Source organism: Cryptotermes secundus, unplaced genomic scaffold (genome assembly GCF_002891405.2).
Source record: "Cryptotermes secundus unplaced genomic scaffold, Csec_1.0 scaffold156, whole genome shotgun sequence".
Lineage (NCBI taxonomy): Eukaryota > Metazoa > Arthropoda > Insecta > Blattodea > Kalotermitidae > Cryptotermes > Cryptotermes secundus.
This window is the reverse complement of record NW_019727089.1, coordinates 172223-192778: the sequence shown is the minus strand read 5'-3', so window position 1 is coordinate 192778 and position 20556 is coordinate 172223. Positions and strand designations below refer to the sequence as shown.

Below are 20556 nucleotides of genomic sequence, written 5' to 3'. Positions count from 1 at the left end.
GGATTATGAATATATTTGCATGACCAAACAAACACTGAACCGAAGGTGATGAGCAGCTGCACTAAAGGAAGAAGTGCAATTATGGGGTTTTTGGACTGTCTGTCATCTGGTATATTGAAGAACACTAAAGAACATATCATTTTGAAAAATGGACCTGTTTCCATCCTCAGGTGAAGGGGTAGGTGGACAGGTGTCTCCCACCCCTTTGCCTGAGGATGGAAAGGGTAGAAGGGGTGGGAAACACCTACCAACCCATCCCTTCACCTGAGGATGGAAATAGGTCGTTTCTGAAATGTCAGGTTCTTTAATGTTCTTCAGAATATCAGATGATGGACAAAGTCCAAAAACCCAGTAATTTTGAGCATTATATACCACTGTCAGAACCCTTTAGAACAAGGGTCTCCAAACTACGGCCCGCGACGTGATTTTATCCGGCCCATGAAAGAATTGTGCAGAAATGTGCCAACTGAACTAATTTTCCAATGAGTACTGGTAAAGAAACTACTTGTTCATAGATTTCAAATCCATTAATTACGATTGTGTTTAAAATATATTGATATTCCATATTATGTTAATATTAATATTATTCATAATTTTAAATTTGAAAGAAAAATTTTGGAGGCCATTTGCTGAATTGGATGCCAGTGCTCAGGAAATTAGATTGTTTCAAAATCCATTTGACTGTGATGCTGCTGATGTCCCAAGCCAAATTCAAATGGAAATTATTGAACTTCAGGAAAATTATCATATTAAAGACAAATACAAGGAAAGAAATTTGATCGAATTTTCTAAATTTCTGAACTCTGAGCAATTTCCAAATTTAAAGATATTTGCTTGTAAATTTATCTCCATTTTTGGAATGACATATCTGTGTGAACAAACTTTTCCCAGATGAAGTACATCAAGTCAAAATAAAGGGCAAATTTATCGAATGAACATTTAAAGTCGCTACTTGTGATTAGCGTTTCAAAATTTGAACCTCAATTTAATCAGATTTTAAGAATGGAAAAAGAGTTCCATCATTCACATTAATTGTTTTATTATAATTTGTGATGAAAATATGAGCATTTGCTGCTTCTGTCTGTTGTCATGAATATACGATAATTTATTCTCATGTACTTTGTATTTAGTTTATGAAATTCTGTGCTTTCAATAAAACTCATATACCTAGAGTTATTAATTTCTCATTTTATCTGGCCCATTGAAAGTGCTGAAACACCTAATGTGGCCCACGTTTCGAAAAGTTTGGAGACCCCTGCTTTAGAATCTAAGGCAAAGATGTTAATGTTGTGTGAGTACCTTAGCCATGTGATTATAGGGGTAGGGTTTCCAGTCACCCTTGCCAATAAACGTAATGTTCCCTTCTCTGGAACTTTCTCTTCTTCAAACCTTTCCAGAAATAGAGGAGGTTCTGCTTTATCGAATGGTAGCTCTGTAATTGAAACATTTGAGTTAGTAAATAGTACCTGTGTTTTGAGAGTTAGACAAACATATTTCAGTATAGCAATAGGCTACAGGCTGGATGGCCAGGGTTTGATTCCCAGCTGGGGCAAGAGATTTTTCTCTACTCCACAGCATCCAGACAAGCTCTGTGGCCCACCCAGCCTCCTTTCCAATGGGCACTGGGGGCTTTTTCCCCAAGGTAAGGTGGCTGGGTTGGTGGTGCACCCAGCCTCCTTTCCAATGAGCACTGGGGGCTCTTTTCCCAGAGGTAAAGCGGCTGGGGCATTAAGCTGACCACCCACCTTCATCTAGTGCCAAGGTGGAACTATAATTCCACTCCACCACGTGCCATCATGGTATAGTATTTAATTAATCAAGCATAGGGACAACTTTACCTTTAATTTTACAAGTTTCAAAATTCAATAAAACCAACCTGAAGAAAAATTTGGAGTCTGTTATATTTATAATGTAGCATTAAAAGGCATTTCTGGTGTATCTAGCCAAGCTCCACTAATCTAGTTTACTGAACAGGTTGACATGCTCTAGACTCATATTCAAGAGGTGCTTGATTAGTCATACACAGGATACTGGCAATCCTGACTAAAAATTTTTCACGGTTCTCCTCACCTTCTCCAGGCAAATGCTGGGTTAGTACATTCACTGATAAGGCCATAACTACTTCCTTACAAAAATCTCCCGTGATTTTAGTCTGCAAGTGAACTATACCGACCCAGGGACTGCTGTTTGTTGGCAAAGTTTAGTGCCAACTTTTGTGGATAGAGGGTGTTGCGTGGTAAGCGCAACAAATCCCCACAGCCGTTAATTTCGGTTTTCTAGACTCAGCCGCTATTTCCTTGAAATAGCTCCTCATTTATCATCACGAGGCTGAATGGACCACGTTGCAGACCCAATACTTCTCAGAAAAAATCTCGTAGCACCGGGAATAGAACCCAGACCTCAGGATCTGTAGCCAGGAATGCTGACCACTGGACCACAGAGACACTTTCCAATTCAGCATTCATCTCTCATAATAGCATTCAACACTATACAGTCTAGATACTGACAGTACTGTTAAATAACCAGTAGAAGAAACTAATCTCTTTGATTACATAACATTTTTCAAAATACAAAAAATTTTCTGTGTTTCACATTTTAGGTTCCTCCATGAATAAACACGGAGAATGAAGGGAGCAGAAAAAATAAAAAATTCTTCAAAACTAGGATTTCAGTTTTAAGCAACCATAAATCTAGTTGAAGATAAATGTATTAATTTATATTATTTTGCAAGCAATCACAAGAATATACTATTATTCTTTCAAGTATAACTGCTAGGAGCACCTTTCAGATCACATTAGGCGTCTCTTAAAGGCTAAGGTTCAGAGAAAACATGCTTTGAAGATTAATGGATACTCATTTAGAAAGCCAGGTTGCATATATATATATATATATATATATATAGTAAANATACGACCGCGGGCTGCAAGAGGAGCGTGGGTTTTATGCGAAAACAAGGGTGTGGGGTGGGACTGCGTGAATAGTGCAAGAGGACGCGGCAGGTTGTTAACTGCATTCCTTTCCTAGAATCTCATCTAACAGGACCTCACATTGTCTACTTACCCTATAGTGTTCCTGCCTAAACCCAGAGAAGTGCAGTAGCGAAAACATGGCAATGAAAAGGAAAGTTTTAAGCATTGAAGAGAAAGTTAAAGTGATTCGTGAAATACTGTGTGTATTGTCAGTGAAAAGCGCTGTAATATGTCTTTGATATTATACATTTGGGCAATTCCACGTTAATGTTATGTTAGTCTGTACTTAACTATGTATTTCACTAAAAAATGCAACATTTTAACTCGGTTTTTGGTAGATTTTTACGTGACTAACATAAGACTACTGTGGAAGTGCCCATTTCGGTTACAACGACATTCGTTTATAACGACACTATTTTTAGGTCCCTTTGATGACGTTATAACCAAGTTCTACTGTATATACATATATATATACACATACATACACCATGAAACATGGTAAACAGATACATTGCACAAACTGAATTACATCTGCACCCTGCATTTCGTTGCACTTCTGAAAGCTGTCATTTTAAACCACACTGCGTAAGTTTGAGGATGTGTATCACTCTGAATCAGGGCTTCAATCTGGCATGCATACTTTTCTTTACAGCAAACTACTGTTGAAATAAGGAGATGCTTAGTTTACATAAATCTAATTCACCATCTAAATAAAAGCCAGATTAACAAAAACCAGTTGATTACCTTCAACCACAACAGTTGCAGTAGTCTCAGCAAAACCAACACTATTCTTAGCCTGGACCGTGTACTGTGCTGTGTCCTGTGGGGTTGGTTCCGGCAGCATTAGTGTGTATGTATCACCATCTTGGTGAGTAGGCTGGTCTGTCAATGGTTTCCCATTCTTAAGCCACGTTACTTCTGGAGTTGGGTTACCTACAACCTGTGTACTCAGCACCACAGTCTCACCCTCTTCAACACTCATGCTCTTTAATGGCTCCAAGATTTGTGGAGGTTCCTTCCCACCACTCTTCACCTGAACAGATATTCAAATGCTTCAATGATTAGATGAAGAATATTTGAAATTAGAAGAAATATTTAATTGCATTTTACATGGCAAGTGGATTAAAATGTCAGATACCTGGAAAGCCAATACATAATGAGTAAAGAATTATTAATCATCTATATATAGAATGATCACATTAAGTGAAGGAACTGTTTTGGAAGAGACTGTGGACCTGTCGTCTGACAGATTACTGATGATGAATATAGAATGACTCTTGCTGCTGCTACTCCTCCTCATCCTCCTACTTCTCCTACTATTACTACTACTATTACTACTACTACTACTATGACCACCATCACCACCATTACTGATAGAACTACTAGTAATCTTACTACTACTGCTAGTAGTATTCTTCCTCAAGGACTTCTGCCTTATCCTGGGGAGGAGGTCTGCATTACAAAATGATCCAGAGAACTATGCTGGCAGGAATTTAAGCTCCTGATAGGGCCACCCATGCCAGAGAGGTCAAAGAGAAGGGGCCAGATGAAGTGTAGTCCTGGTCCTCCAGGTTGTAGGTTGGTTGTGAGGACCACTCCAGAAAAATTTGTTGTTACAAAACCATGGAGGAGGCTGAGACCCAAGCATGGTTCCAGCACCAGTAAAGAAGACTAGAAGTATTAGCAGCAACAGCAGCAATAGCAGCAGTGGTGGTAATACTTCTGGTTTTGGAAAAATTTATTACTTAAATTCAAATTCTGTCAATGCTGCATTTGTTTTCTTTGATGATATGTCTACATTTGGTCTTTTGCCCAAATCACAATAAAATTATATGCTACTTCATATACTATGTCTTCTTACAGGAAAGACAAACATGTTTATACGATTTATAAGAAAGTGTTAACATATTATGTGGCAAGCAGATTTATGCTGAAATGTACACTCTACGCCAAGCATTAAACTGAAAAGTCAAAATTATTCTTATAAAAATTCAACAAAACCAAGTTGCTAGGCCAAGCTATATCTTAAACTACAAACTCATTGTGTTCTGTAATAAATCTTATTCTCTTGCAGTATTACTTCACAGTATTTCATTGAGGTTAATCACACTACAAACTTACAAACTCAGATCATCTGCTGTGCTTACTTCTATTTTCAGCCAAAAATAGAGCTACAGTTGGTTTCAGATTGATCATTTTTCATTTGATACTCTTGGAAAATTTCACTACTTTTCAGTTATTTAGCAAATGAAATGACAATTACTTGAACAAATCTGTCCAAAATGATGACATGTCCTTAAAATCTGTGATGCGCTTAACAGTAAATGTTTCAGAAGATAAATAAAGAGATATTGCTGTCTAACAAAAATACAAACACAAGTTTTGACAAGACTTTCACTGACAACTCCTAAACAACTATTAATTTTCTTGTTATATACTTAATGAAATTTAGAAGTTCCTTCAAACTTCAGTATTCTCTTTAGAAACAAGCATATCAAAAGTAGTGAACATTGTTTCTGGTGGATTGATATTCTTGGATGAGAACATAGAATTTTCAATAAATTCTTCAAAAGAACGCAAATTACACATTAAATTATAATGACTATAAAGTGTTGGTTGCAGAGCACTACACAGTCCTCAAGTAAGGGTATACACAATTCTCAAGTAAGGGTACACTCTTCAGGATGAACACTAACTTTAAATTGGTTTATATATTTTGGGGACTTAAAATGTATCTAATTTTTATTTATATCATCCTATCAGCATTTATCCATGAATTTACTAATTTATAATGATAAAATTACACTGTTATTCCCTTATAATCAATGATGACAATGGGTTATGCTTCCCTACTCACAATGGGGTTACATCATCTTCTTACCTCACTGAACTTGTCCATACTGACTTTCTGTATATTTATGTTGGATATCTTCAAGTGAGTAAACATTTGATTAATGAAATTAGTTACCCTCATCATAACATTTATGGGTGCAGCACACCAGACCAGTTGTTCACTGTCACCGCTGCTTGTAAATAAATGTATAAGAATATTACATGTATGTTTCAGTGTCATATGTCAATGAAGATGAAAGTGATAGAAAAGGTATCCAGCATTGTACTTCTAATTAAATCAAGATGCTATAATGGTTTATGTCTGTCTCTCATGTATTTGTACTATTTTCACTCTCTGATCATCATTACCTTCACAGTCAGCTGCACAGCAGCTTCTCCCTCTCTGTTCTTAGCAACCATCTCATAACTTCCCTCCTGGCTCTTCTTCACCTTCTTAATGCGCACAATACTTGTATACATGTGCATGTCTGACTGAGAGATCACAGTGACATTGCCAGATGTTTTTATTTCCTTGCCATTACAGAACCATGTCACCTGGGGCTCAGGAACAGCTACCAGACGACTCTCAAGTTCCACATCTTTGCCTTCATCCACACAAACAGTTTTAGGTTTTCGTGAGAACATGGGTGGAATGCCTTCCAGAATGTCAGCAAGGGAAGATTCCCTGAAAATAATAAAACACACATACTGTAGAACTATTAGTGATAAAACTGCAGAGATATAGTTGGCCCTATGCTTAATAAATTAAGCACTATGCCATGATGGCATATGGAGAAGTGGAGATATAGCTCCACCACTTAATTCCACTCTTTGCCTCCTATATTGGAGGTAAGATTTAAACCACTGCCACAATACACCCTGTACTCCATAGTACTGCGGTTTCATTAATAGAAGATCAAGATTAATACAGTCAAATACAAAATATACCAGTTACATACTCTTTTCAATTCCAAGCTGTAAGCATTACATTGGTTAATTTAAACACTGCATCTTTGGTAGACAATCCCTTTTGGAATCCATACTGCTCTGAAAGAAATATTTTATGTTTTATGGCATGATCATTGAGTCTTCTAAAAATTGCTGTTTCAAAAACTTTTGCAAACCTAGTTACTATAGATATTGGCCTGTAGTTACTTATAACAGCCTTTTCCCATTTTTTGTATACTGGCTTAATAATTGCATATTTTAATCTTTCTGGATAGAGACCCATGGTTAATGACTTATTAATTACTAATTTGTTGTCTGCACATTTTTATAATTTTATTTGTTACACTGAAGAGTTTTTCAATTTTAATTTGCTAATTATACTAATTATTTCCTCTTCTGCAACTAAATTAAGATTCATATCTGGAATACCATTAATTTCTTTATATTAAGATTTTCTGTGATTGTTTTGAAATATTTATTAAAACTATGAGCTGCTTCTTCAGTATTTATTTTTTTATTATTATTTTGAAACGTCTGAAGTAGACGTCCTTTATTCTGATTGTTAGTCCTACCTGTTTCAGTGTTGATAATGTTCCAGGTAGTTTTTATTTTCTTTTCAGCTGATGTGACTAACTGATTATAATATTTCCTTTTAGCTTCTCTTATTACTCTTCTTAATATCATGCAGTAGGATTTATAGTATGATTTAAACAAATAGTTGTAATTGTTTCAACAGAGAATGAACAAGGATTCCTTCCGTCTACCAGCTGTTATCCAGTCATTATCCTTGAGTTTATTTATTACATTTTGCTTTGGAAAGCACAACTCAAGGACATGTAAATACTTATTTAAAAATGAGTTGAATATTTCGTTTACATCATTTAGTTTATATATATTTTCCCATTTTTCGTTAGATAGTTTATTAAGAAATTGAGCAATTGTGTCTTAATTTACTAATCTTCTTGTGATTCCCTGCACTTTTTTCTTCTCCAGGAAATTGATATTTTCTAGTACAAGACACTGAGCATCGTGATCAGACAGTCCATTACTAAGAGAGATTACTTCATATGAATTTATCCTGGCCTTATCTATAACAATATTATCAATAGCAGAGCTTTTGGTCACAGTTACTCTTGTTGGGAACTGTACTGAAATATATTATATGATTGCAACAGCACTCATAGCTGTGTTTTATGAGTTGATTCTTCTAAAAAAATTACATTAAAATCACGACATAATATAAATTCAATTTTTGGTTTATAGAGTAATTTGAGTACTTTATCCCACTTATTTATAAAGTACTCAAAATTCCCACAGGGTGACCTATATATACACAGTACAAATATGTTAGTTTTAGCTAAAGAAATCTTGAGTGTACAAATTTCTATGTTCTTTTCATCACAGAACTGTGCTAGATTTATAGCAGTATATACAAACACCTCCTCCCTGATGAGTCATATGGGCATACTTTGTTCCCAATAAATAGTTCAGGAAATTGCTGTATAATAATTTTTGGTCAGACATGTGATGCTCTGATAAGCATATTAAGTGAGGATTTATATTATTGCTAACTATTGAACACTTCAATTCATCAGTTTTGCCTCCAAGCCCTCTGATATTTTGATGTACAAGAATTAGAGAGTCTTTAGTATAATTACACTTATTGAAATGAGACTTATTTGATTTTCCTCCCATAAAGAATCCTCATTTCTGGTAGGTGGTCTTCTTTTTCTTCTATCACTGTGTTCTCTTTCCCGATCAAGGATTGTTTCTATTACTTTTGGTTGATTACTGATGTCATTTCCCTCTATAATATTTTTGAGTACACCCACTGTCTGGTCACAATCACAATCATAATCTCTCAAGTTCTCACTTTCACTATCTTCATTTTCTCTTTCTTCTTTTCCACCTTTCGGTGGAGATTCATTGACGTCTGGACTTGCCCTGTACTTGGCAAGTTCGTTCAAATTATATATCCAACCCTGGGCAATAGTGTCTTCCTTGTCCTCCCTTCTATGGCAGTTTAAAAGTTATTTTTATTAGTAATAAAGTTATGATAAGAAATGTGTAAACTACTCTGGAATAAAAACCTCCCACTGAGCTTCTTGTCAGATTGGTAAACTCTATACCTGCAGTTCCCACACTGTGTTCTTTGGAAGCTGGGGTTCTTCTAAAAGATGATTCCATAAAAGCGCATATTTAGACAAAAATTTCCTTTTACGAGGGTCGTACTGAAAGTCATGAGCAACAATTTTTTGTAAAGTAACATGCTTTATTATTGACAAATCAAATGCACCACCTCAATCTACAGACCTTTCTTTATTTTTTCCACATAATTGCCACTTCTTTATATACATTTCTCCCAGCGTTCTGGGAGTTTGAAAATTCCCCTTCTGTAAAATTCCATTCCAGCCATCCGAAGACACTGATGCACTGCTTTCTGAATTGCCTCCCTTGTCTCAAAACGTTGTCCATGCAGCTGATCCTTCACAAATCCAAAAAGATGGTAGTTGGAGGGTGCCAGATCAGGGCTATAGGAGGGGTGAGGAAGAACTTCCCACCCCATCTTTGGGGGCAAGTGTTGTCATGAAGAATGATGATGTTTCGGCCCGGACGTTTATCACGCAATGCACGACGGAGCTTGTGCAGCGTCCGGACATAACGAGCAGCATTGATGGTTTGCCCAGGTTCCAGGAATTCGGCCAGAATAAACCCCTCTGCATCCCAGAAGACTGTGCCCATCACCTTCGCAGCTGATGGCACTGTCTTTGCCTTCTTTTTTGATGGAGAATGCAAATGGTGCCATTCCATACTCTGCTGTTTCATTTCAGGCTCGAAATGGTGAAACCAGCTTTCGTCACCTGCCACAATACAGAGCAAAAAATCATCGCCTTCGTGTCGATATCTCTGCAGCAGTTTTGAGGTGATGGCTTTTCGCTGACCTTTGTGGTCTTCGGTCAATAACCGCGGGACCCAACGAGCACAAACTTTCCTATAGCCCAAGCTTTCAATCATCTCCTGTACTGCACTGTGCCCTATTCCAAGTTTTCAGGCTATTGTGTCCACAGTCACATGCCTGTCATCTTGAATGATCTCATCCACTCTTTCCTTGTTGCATTCAGTTAGGGCTATTCGAGGACGACCGCTCCAAGGCTCATCTTCGATGCTGGTGTTCCCATCTTTAAAATGTTTCACCCATCTTCGAACACTGCTCGCACCCATGCACACACTTCCATAAGCACGCTGAAGTCTCTGGTGAATTTCTGCAGCAGAGATTTCCTCTTTCACAAGAAATTCGATGACAGCATGCTGGCGAAACGACATATCGTTGTCGGCCATTTTGTTAGGAGTGATGCTGGTCACGTGATGCAGGCTATTGACATCACAAAACACTCAAGGTTAACACAACAGCTGGTTGCACCTACCACTGTACTCTCTTTCATCTGCTGTTCCCAGGTTGCATGCAAAAAAAGTTGCTCATGACTTTCGGTACAACCTACGTACAATTACAAATTCAAAAGTTAACTGATGTGGTGCCAAGAAAATTATTGAAATGGTGCCTACTCTAGGAGCTTAGAAAACAAGAATTTTTAAATCCTTTCATATTGTGGCTGATTCTTTTAACAAATATGCTGTATATGAACCTGGAAAATAAGATTTAAATTTACAGTGTCTAATATTTTAAGCAATGGGAATGTAATTCTTTTGAATGATATTCCTTAACAGAAAAGGTCTCGTAAGTATTCAACCATTCTTTGGAATCAGTAATATCAAAATGACATGCCATTGTAAGAGTGTTATAATCTGATTGACATCAGTTCTGATTATATGCACTAGCAATGATTCAGTGAAGTTTTCTTAATTTATTTCTGACATGGTTAAAGAGTACAGATCTAAAGGGGAGGTCTGATGCTTCTAGGTGTTTGATTTAAATTTCCTGATTCATACAGATGTAAAAGTTTAATCTACAAGCCACGATATCCCTGTATGAAATTGTACTCTTCTAATATACAAAAAAATCAGAATATTGTCCTACCAAGACCTCAGAGTTCTGGCATCACTCCCAGAGTTCTGAAAGCTTTGCTATACGAAAAACATAAACACTTTTCTCAGTGATTTCAGATGTTCAAGAAACATAGGTGCAGTCTTATACAACTGTGGGAACATCCCACATTATCACGCATTTCTGCAACGCTCGCTCTTCACATCACTTTTCACCATCACGCGCGCTAATGAATCAGATTGCTTCAAACAATCGCATTTATACTACGCTCGGCGCTAGCCCGCATCTACACCATTACGCGCGCTAGCCAATCAATTCTTCCTCCTCAATTTCGAGTTTCGCTCGCCCCACCGAGCAGTGTATAAAAAGGAGCGGCTCCAACGCTGAGTTACGCAGTTCATCATCAGTCTACGAGCTACCCACATTGGTGACCCCGACGTGATTGGAAGTGCGTGTGGTGAACATCTGCAACGACTCCTACGTTGGATCATCACGGCTCAACATACACGCCGCAGACCATTCGCAAGCAGCAGCATCACTTCTCGCAAGGGGGGGAGTGATGTGGGAACATCCCACATTATCACGCATTTCTGCAACGCTCGCTCTTCACATCACTTTTCACCATCACGCACGCTAACCAATCAGATTGCTTCAAACGATCGCATTTATACTATGCTCGGCGCTAGCCCGCATCTACACCATTACGCGCGCTAGCCAATCAATTCTTCCTCCTCAATTTCAAGTTTCGCTTGCCCCACCGAGCAGTGTATAAAAAGGAGCGACTCCAACGCTGAGTTACGCAGTTCATCATCAGTCTACGAGCTACCCACATTGGTGACCCCGACGTGATTGGAAGCGCGTGTGGTGAACATCAGCAACGACTCCTACGTTGGATCATCACGGCTCAACATACACGCCGCAGACCATTCGCAAGCAGCATCACTTCTCGCAAGGGGGGGAGTGATGTGGGAACATCCCACATTATCACGCATTTCTGCAACGCTCGCTCTTCACATCACTTTTCACCATCACGCACGCTAACCAATCAGATTGCTTCAAACGATCGCATTTATACTACGCTCGGCGCTAGCCCACATCTACACCATTACGCGCGCTAGCCAATCAATTCTTCCTCCTCAATTTCGAGTTTCGCTCCGCCCCACCAAGCAGTGTATAAAAAGGAGCGGCTCCAACGCCGAGTTACGCAGTTCATCATCAGTCTACGAGCTAGCCACACCAAGCAACATCAGCCAGCAGGCTTTGTCACCAGCGCTTGGTCTACGGAGGCTTCGGAGCTTCACTGCACCAGGCATGACTGCCACGGCTGTCTGCCGGTCACACCCGACTCACTGGGCAACTAGGCCGCATGGACTCGCCAGTAGCCATACCTGACACACTGGGCAACTGGCGTAGCTACCGCCTCTCCGCTCCAGCGACCGCGCTCAACGACTAGCCTTTCACCAGCCATTCACAGTAACTAGCCTTTCTCCTTACTGGTGCACGCCGCGCTACCTCACCGGTCAAACATCTCAGCAGCCACGGTCCTTTACAGGGCCAACAAACTGTTCCGAAGAAGTGGGTTGTCATAGGAGTAATGACAAGACTACACATTAAGAGAACCCCACACAACCTACAAAGAGCTCATGAAAATAAAATGTAATTTTCATCCACGGAGATTTTGCTGGCTGAACATTCCAACATTTAAAGAACTAAAATGAAAATAATTACCTTGAAAGACTCTTTCTTGATATAGAGATCGTCGTGTCAGAGCCATGGTCTGATAGGGGAGCTTCTACAATTAGCTCTGTGGTAGTGGATGCAAAACCAGCAGCATTCTTTGCTACACAGGTGAACTTCCCAGCATCTTCTGGGAATACCTCTCTGATAATGAGTGTAGCCACATTATCTTCATCATAATATAACTGAAAGCACAAAAGAGTTCTATGACAGCCCTGCAGCTGTTTTGAATTTGTGTGACATTGTATATGTAAAGTATGACCTGTCTGTATTTACTGCAATCAAGATTTAGTTCACCGCCACATGGACGCAAGGAACTGCTATCTGAACGGAATATGAAATGCATGGTATTATATCCCAGTAGATAACAATCTTATAAAGTGAAAACAGAATTTCACAAATATATATAAATATTTCTTCCTCGGATAAAATCTCGGGTAGTTATACTTGAAGTGCATGGAAGAAAACATGAATCGTCATGTAAAGTTTTTATTTTGTATTCATATATTTCAATTTCAAATGCATTTCTGACAGAAATATTCATATGCATGCAAAATAAATACAACAATACAACAGGATGCTTAAACACAATATTCATGAAAAGTGGTCTTTATTGTTGCCTAATTTTAAATAACAATGGAATCTGCCAAAAAATCTTATCAAAACTACAAAATATCGTATCTCATAAAAATCAGTTACGTACGTAATTTTCAGGTTCTTACATGTGGCCAGATGAAGGGCAGAGGGACAGAGAGACAGACGTGACAAAGTTAACAGGCATATGCAACTTCTCATTGCGAACATACCAAAAATGGAATGGAAAGGTGATATAAATTCATCAAAATTTAAAATGAATTCCTCATTACTTCAAAAAATATACCTGCTGTCTTTTCAAGATTAGTTCTTGTTGCTGTTTCAGATTCTCAACAGCAACTGAAACGAGGCTCTACAAGTCATCATTCATTCTATGTTGCCAGTGACTCCTATGTGACATTTACAAATTATCTCTCCTGTAAGAAAAGAAATATCTGGGGATTTGCAGATTTTACTGCTCAATAATTTTATGAAGGAAATAAAGAAAGTGAGGAGAAAGAAATAAAGAAACACAGAGATTTTTCTATCACTTTCATATCTAACCTGAAAGTCTTGCGATGGAAGAATAACTGCAGTTTCTTTGAACCATGTGATCTGTGGTCTTGGATTTCCTTCAACTTGGCATTCAAATTGCGATGTTGTGCCATCTTGTGCGTGTTTGGGCTGCAACTTCTGCACAAAGCGCGGGGCAGTTTTATGCTCACCTGTTGTTGGTCCTGCATAGATTCCATGGTATTATAATGTAAATAATATAGCTTGTGTGCTTAATGCCAAGAATTTCTGTAAAGTTACTGTATTCTTTACTCAAAATAACAGAAATAATTCTTGCATATGACAAAATCATGCTGCATAGAAGTACTGACTTCAGTTAAAAGCTCTCAAGTATTGCTGCAAACACACCAAGAGAATTATTTTGCTCTTTATAATAAAATATTCTTACCATACATCTGAATAAATCTGCAAACAGCTATAACAACTATACTATATTTAGGACTATATTTTTACTGGTATTGTATTATAACATGTTCTACATTCTTGGATTAGCACAACTACAGCCATGTGAAATGTAAATAAATTATATTCTACTCCATTTTATTAATCATCATGAAAATCACATATCAATGTTTATGCTCACCAAATTTTGGAAAATAAAGATTTATTAAGCGATGAAATATGATACTTCTTCAAACTGCAAGTTATGATCCCCATAAATAATACATCAGCATGTTTCAATAAAATAATAAGTTTCATTCAAAATAAAATTAATTTGACTCACACAAAAGTGAATGCTCTTCATGAAGCTATGAGCTATGATCCCTATATTTTTTTATTGCTAGTAGGGTGGGACTAAGTCCCTTGTACTGCAGCCTCTTCTGGCCTATTGTACCAGCCCCAGATGATAGGTGAGGGTGATTGTGGAGCAATTGGTGGAATGAAGATTGGCAGAGGAAACCGAAGTACTTGGAGGAAACCTGCCCCAGCGAAACTTTGTCCACCACAAATCCCACTTAACGAGACCCGGGGTCGAACCCAGGCCACTGCGGTGGGAAGCCAGTGACTAACCGCTTGAGCTATGGCGCAGCCCTATGATCCCCATAAATAATACATTAGTACTTTTCAGTAAAATAATAGGTTTCATTCAAAATAAAATTAATTCGACTCATAAAGAAGGTTTTCACAGATACTTACTTTCAAACACTGGCAATCTGTCAATCTTCTGATGGACTTTCTTTTGTACATAGGCTGTATAGCTGGGTTCATCTTGGAGCAAATGAGCTGGTACCAAACCCTTTTCTTGTGTCAGATATTTCCTCACAAACCACCAGTCAGAGTTAAGTTGCTCTACAGTGCAAGTAAAAAACATAGAGGTGTAATTTTGTAGGCTGCTATTACAATCAAATATGGTGTATTCTATTTTAATGTATAAATGTATATTTTTTGCCTCTGAGGATCCCTATATTGACTTCAGTTTCATTTCATTTATTTGAAAGTGCAGAAAATAAAGGAACAGCAAGACTGATTTACTTATGTTAATTCTATGTTTGGTTGTTGCGACGTGTGGTTCTTGGTGATGTTGCTGACATTTCGGAGATACATGATGCCTCCAGCTTTGACCGTGAAGATGGAGGAAGCATAACTCCAAAATGTCAGTAACATCGCCAACAACCACAAGCTGCAACAATCCAAGAACAGAATTAACCACTGTAAAAGCCTAAATTCAGCAGTATATTTATCACACCCAAGATCCTTAGTCATTAAGAGTGCTACATCTTGAATCACTATACTAGGCCAACAAACAGAAATTGCTTTGTATCACATTTTGTCCAATAAAATACACATGTTTCTACAATACAATACACATGTTTCTACATCAGAGCATGACTCAAAATTGACTTCTCATTAAATCTGTGTACATCAAATTGTTACAGGGATAACTTTTCCTTTTTACCTTACAGAGAAATTTGGGAGTTGAGGTTCTCATAGTGGTGACTATGAAGGGTACTATCTTCTGGAAGGTAATGTTATATAATCTGACAGAAGTTCACAGACATTTCAGAGGAAAGTAATGCCTCCACCTTCAAGGTCAAGGAATAAGCCAAACAAGAAACCAGCATAAAGCAGGTTGCAAGCTTGGTTCTTATTGTCACCTACTTCTTGATGGTTTCTTGCTTGACTTACTTTTTGATCCTGAAGATGAAGGCAGTAAGTTCCCCAGAAATTAGGTGAACTTTTTTTTCAGACTAGAAATATTATACTGTGTCATATTGTGTGTAAGACAATGTTTACTATTATTTCATCAGAGTTTGGATTTATTGACCATTTTAACATACAACTCCAAACACGGCTAATTATAGCGCCATCACTTATTTTTACACTTTAATAATCACTAGAGCACAGACACTAATGTTTTCAGTCTGTTACAGTCTCCACAAGTAGTTTCCTGGTAACGGCTTCAAACAGTGGAGATTCTTCAACTGCACCGACCAAGTCTTTTCTTTACAGATTCCCTTACAATTCTCTCAGTGCTTCAACTAACTCCCATAGTGGCGGTCATTTCACACCAACCTCCTAGTCTTGTCTTCACAGACTGACTTTCAACCAACATCTTCCAGGCTGGTGGCCATTTCACACCAACTTCCTTGTCTTCTCTTCACAGAGTGACTTTCAACTAACTAAGCGCTAAACTTCATCCCGCTTATAACCCCCCCTGGCACGGAAAATGTAAAAAAAACACAGCTTTTCTATTATTGTAGTTCAACTGTTGCTGTAGAGTCGAGTTTACCACGCCATTGCATAGCAACAGCCGCGGCGCAGACCACAAAAAACACCGCTTCCAACAGTTCCTCTTTTGTTGTGTGCTAATTTGTTGCTGTGGGAATCTTTCTGTTTGCAATTGCTACCTGGTAAGAGGTCTATATGTTACAATATAATACTGAGACAAAATATTTGAGTGAAATGATGTAAGGGTAAATTTGGACCACTGAGGGAACTTCCTACAGTCTATTATAACCCAAATTTCAGGAATTTAATTGATTTCCTTCCCTGCTGCAGGCAAATGTAGGATGCTAACTCAAAATTTGTTAACAAAACATAGAGTGTTCTTGAGAAGAAAGTTCTCATTCACATACTGATGATAAGTTCATTGATATAAAGATAACATTCTACAGACTTAAATTATTTTCCAGTATTGGAGATGTCAAAAATGAAGGTAAGTGCAGATTATGGCAGTCTAATTAGTACTATTTCTGAATCAACACTATAGAATGCAAACAATTTTTCACACTATACACTGCCACAAAACAGATTTCCAGAATACTGAATGCTATACATGTCAGAAGGATTATTACAAATATTTAACAATTTTAAAAAAATTAAAGCAGAAATACTCCTATTATTATAGAAAACATACTACACAGCAAGCCCTAAATTTATTTTCATCTATATATTGCACATGAACACTTTGTTATAAGTATATTTTATGTCTACTACTGTATTTAAAGACGGTTTAAACTGCATTCATTTTGTGAACAGAGCAATAAACCTTTAGGTTCTCTTAAATAATACCATCTCTAGAGAATGTTTAGTACGCTCTATACAGAATGTTATTAGCTTACAAATCACTGTCAGATTTAATAATATGTACCTACCTAGCACATAAACACGTTCTCCTTCAACGAGGTTAATGGAATCTTCATTTTCAGCCACATAGGAGGTTACTGAGAAGAAAAGGTCGCCTTCTTGTAATTCTGTTACCACTGCTTCCTTAAGACCTGTAAATGTAAATGACACAACAAATACTTGAGCTTGGGGTTTATTTCAGACACATAAAACAGTCTTGCCTATATTTTAGAGGCTTACTGCTTGGGGGCATGTGGTAGCATAGTTGGTTGAGGCACTAATGCTACAAGCTGGAAGGTCATTGGATTCTTTAAACTGACCTAATCCTTCCAGCCGCACTATGGCCCTGGGGTCGACTCAACATCTAACAGAAATGAGTAACAGGAATATTCTTGAAATATTCTTGGGGGTAAAGGGTGGCTGGCGCACAGGGCTGACAACCTTGCCGCCATCTATAAGCTGATTGTCTAGAAAATGTGGGAACCTCAACATCTCACAACCCTATGGGCCTCCACGGCCTGTTACAGGGATACCTTCACTTTTACTTTATTTTTTTACTGATATTTCTATAATGTCAACTTTCCACATGATGGCTAAAATTTAATTAATATATAATTTGCTTCCAACTTTTGTACTAGATCTTTCAGTGAGGCAGATACATTAATTATGACAGTTTTAAGCATTATGTTTTTTCCATTTAAGAGATTACTGAAAGCTGGATCAGTGGATCATTTCATATGCTTTTGCCATTAATTTTGTTACTTGAGAAAACTTTTATTCCCAGAATTTCTCTTATAGCCGCAAATTGAGATTAAGTTCACACATAGCCATACCCAAGATCTGTTAGAAAGAAATAAAAAAGACAAGGGCCAAAAACTAAATTTTATTTGGAAGATATAAGACTCAACTGCACTGTTTCATATCTTCATTACCAAATATTTCTCTTCTAACAAAATCTAGTTAGAAAAACATTTCTGTTAAATCACATAGGAGTTCTTGGATGAAAGTAGTAGTCGTGGTGGTGGTGGTGGTGGTGGTAACAGTAGTAAAAGCAGCAGCAGCAGCAGTAGTAGTATTCTAATTCTACTTCCATTTCTACTACTATTACTTCTGTATCACCAATGTTACTCTATTTATTAAAGGTAGGTTCAATTAGACATAAAGTAACTTCCTAATATTAAAATTTTTTATTCATAATGCTTCACTTTTCTCCATATTCAATATTTTGATAAGCTAGCCATTTAGTAGACATGAAGTTCATACAGCATAACACTTAGTTTTAAGCTGGATATTTCTGTATGCCACATCATATTGGCAGGAAGTGGAGAAAGAAAAGAAATGACAGTTGATAAAAGATATGATAATAGCAGAAATTTAAATAAGGATAAATTTCTGATATGTATTACTTTTCTCAAAACGTTATAGGCATCTCCCTCACTACCTCTGGCTGCCACAACTAAGTATCTGTATCTCTCNGTTTATTACATTTTAATTAAACAATTAAATTTATTTAGTTCAAGTTCATGGGCATATCTAGAGGCTCTGAAAAACTGATCCCAATGACATACATACATTCATTCATTCATCAATGGCTCTACAGCCCTTTGTTGGGACCTGGCCTCTTCTTCAGTTTCATAATATTTTTACACAGTCAGTAGGACTCCTTGGATGAGTGATGAGCTCATCGCAAGGCCACTACCTACACAAAGGACAACACAAACACAGAATCGACGCATACACATACATCCATGCCTTGAGTGGGTTTTGAACCCACGATCCCAGCGTTCGATTGAGCGAAGACACTTCATGCCTTAAATTGCGCACCAGCTGTGATTGGCTAATGACATACATTAAGGGATTAAAATTAAGGAACTTTCATAAAGTTGTCTAAAAATTTATATCAGGGGCAGTCAAATGAAAATGGGTCAGAAGCCAAAATATATTAAAGAACATTTCTTAACTCAAAAGTAATCTCCAAAACTGTTAATATATTTATCCCACTGGGAGATAAGACGGTCAATCCCATCCTTGAAAAAGCTTGTGGGCTGTCTACAAAACCACATCTTTACCCAGCCTGTCTTTGTCTGATGCAAACCGATGTCCATGAATGTCTTTATTCACGTCTCCAAAAATGTGAAAATCACATGGGGAGAGATCTGGGCTGTAGGGGGGATGCTGAAGCACTTCCAAACCAAATTTCTGTAGCGTATTCCTCACAGAGTTGGCAGTGTGGGGGCGCGCATTATCATGAAGAAGGATAATGCCGTTCGATAGCATTCCAGGGCGTTTTGACTTTATGGCATGTCTCAGTTTCTGCAAAGTGTCTTCATAGCGCTGTGCACTGATTGTCGTCCCATGCTCAAGAAATTCGACAAGGAGAGGGTCCTTACAGTCGAAGAAGGTCATCATCACTTTACCGGAACTTGTGTGTACAGCTTTGGATTTCTTTGGTGGTGGAGAAACTCACGTGCTTCCACTGTTGGCTCTGCCGTTTGCTTTCGGGTTCAAAATAGTGGCACCAAGTTTCGTACATAATGACATCATCATCATCATCATCATCATCATCAGTAATCTGTCAGACGGCAGGTCCACAGTCTCTTCCAAAACAATTCCTTCACTTAATACAATCTAGAGCTTTCTCCTTCAAATGACAGTATCCTCTTCTGTCCCCAAGGTCATCCAGCATCTTCTTATGTCTTCTTCCTCGTCTTCTTGTCACTTCTATCTGCCCCTCTATCTTTCCTTCAATAACTTCTTCTAGAAGGCAGTTTCTGCGTAAAACATGACCAATCCAATTAGCCTTCCGTTTTCTTATTTCGTGTAGGATATTCCTCTGCTCACTGACTCTAATTAACACTCCTTCATTTCTCACACAATCGGTCCAACTGATCTTCTACATCCTTCTCCAACACCACATTTCGAAACTTTCCAGATGTTTCTGATCTACTGCCCTAAGTGTCCATGTTTCAGCCCCATACAGAGCTATGCTCCAAATGTAGAATTTCACTAGTTTCTTCCTCAAATTTAAGTGCAATTTGCTGGTAAAAAGATTCTTTTTCTTGCTAAATGCAGCTTTTGCCATGGATATCCTGGATTTAATTTCACTACTACACCTTCCATCATCCGTTAACAAGCTACCCAAATATTTAAAACATTTCACATTCTCCAGTTGTTTTTGGTCTATCTTTATTGTGACTGGGGTTGGTTGTTTCGAAATTTTCATTACTTTTGTTTTCTCCACATTCATTTCCATGCCATAGCACCTTCCAATTTCAATTAGTCTATCAATCATGCCCTGTAGCACAGTTTCTTCCTTAGCCATTAACACAAGGTCATCTGCATATTTCACAGTTT

General features: G+C 37.9%; 1 protein-coding gene across 11 annotated transcripts in view; it reads right to left on the bottom strand.

Annotated features, from left to right (window-relative positions):
* The window catches only part of LOC111864305 (titin), a gene marked incomplete at its 5' end in the record, with an annotated part of 253509 nt that overhangs the window by 65664 nt on the left and 167289 nt on the right, over positions 1-20556 (bottom strand). For all 11 annotated transcript variants that reach the window (XM_023851449.2, XM_023851450.2, XM_033751371.1 and 8 more), the window contains 7 exon segments: positions 1300-1432; positions 3714-4002; positions 6171-6486; positions 12481-12674; positions 13627-13799; positions 14773-14925; positions 17232-17354. In XM_023851449.2, coding sequence (XP_023707217.2) covers positions 1300-1432; positions 3714-4002; positions 6171-6486; positions 12481-12674; positions 13627-13799; positions 14773-14925; positions 17232-17354 — 1381 coding nt within the window.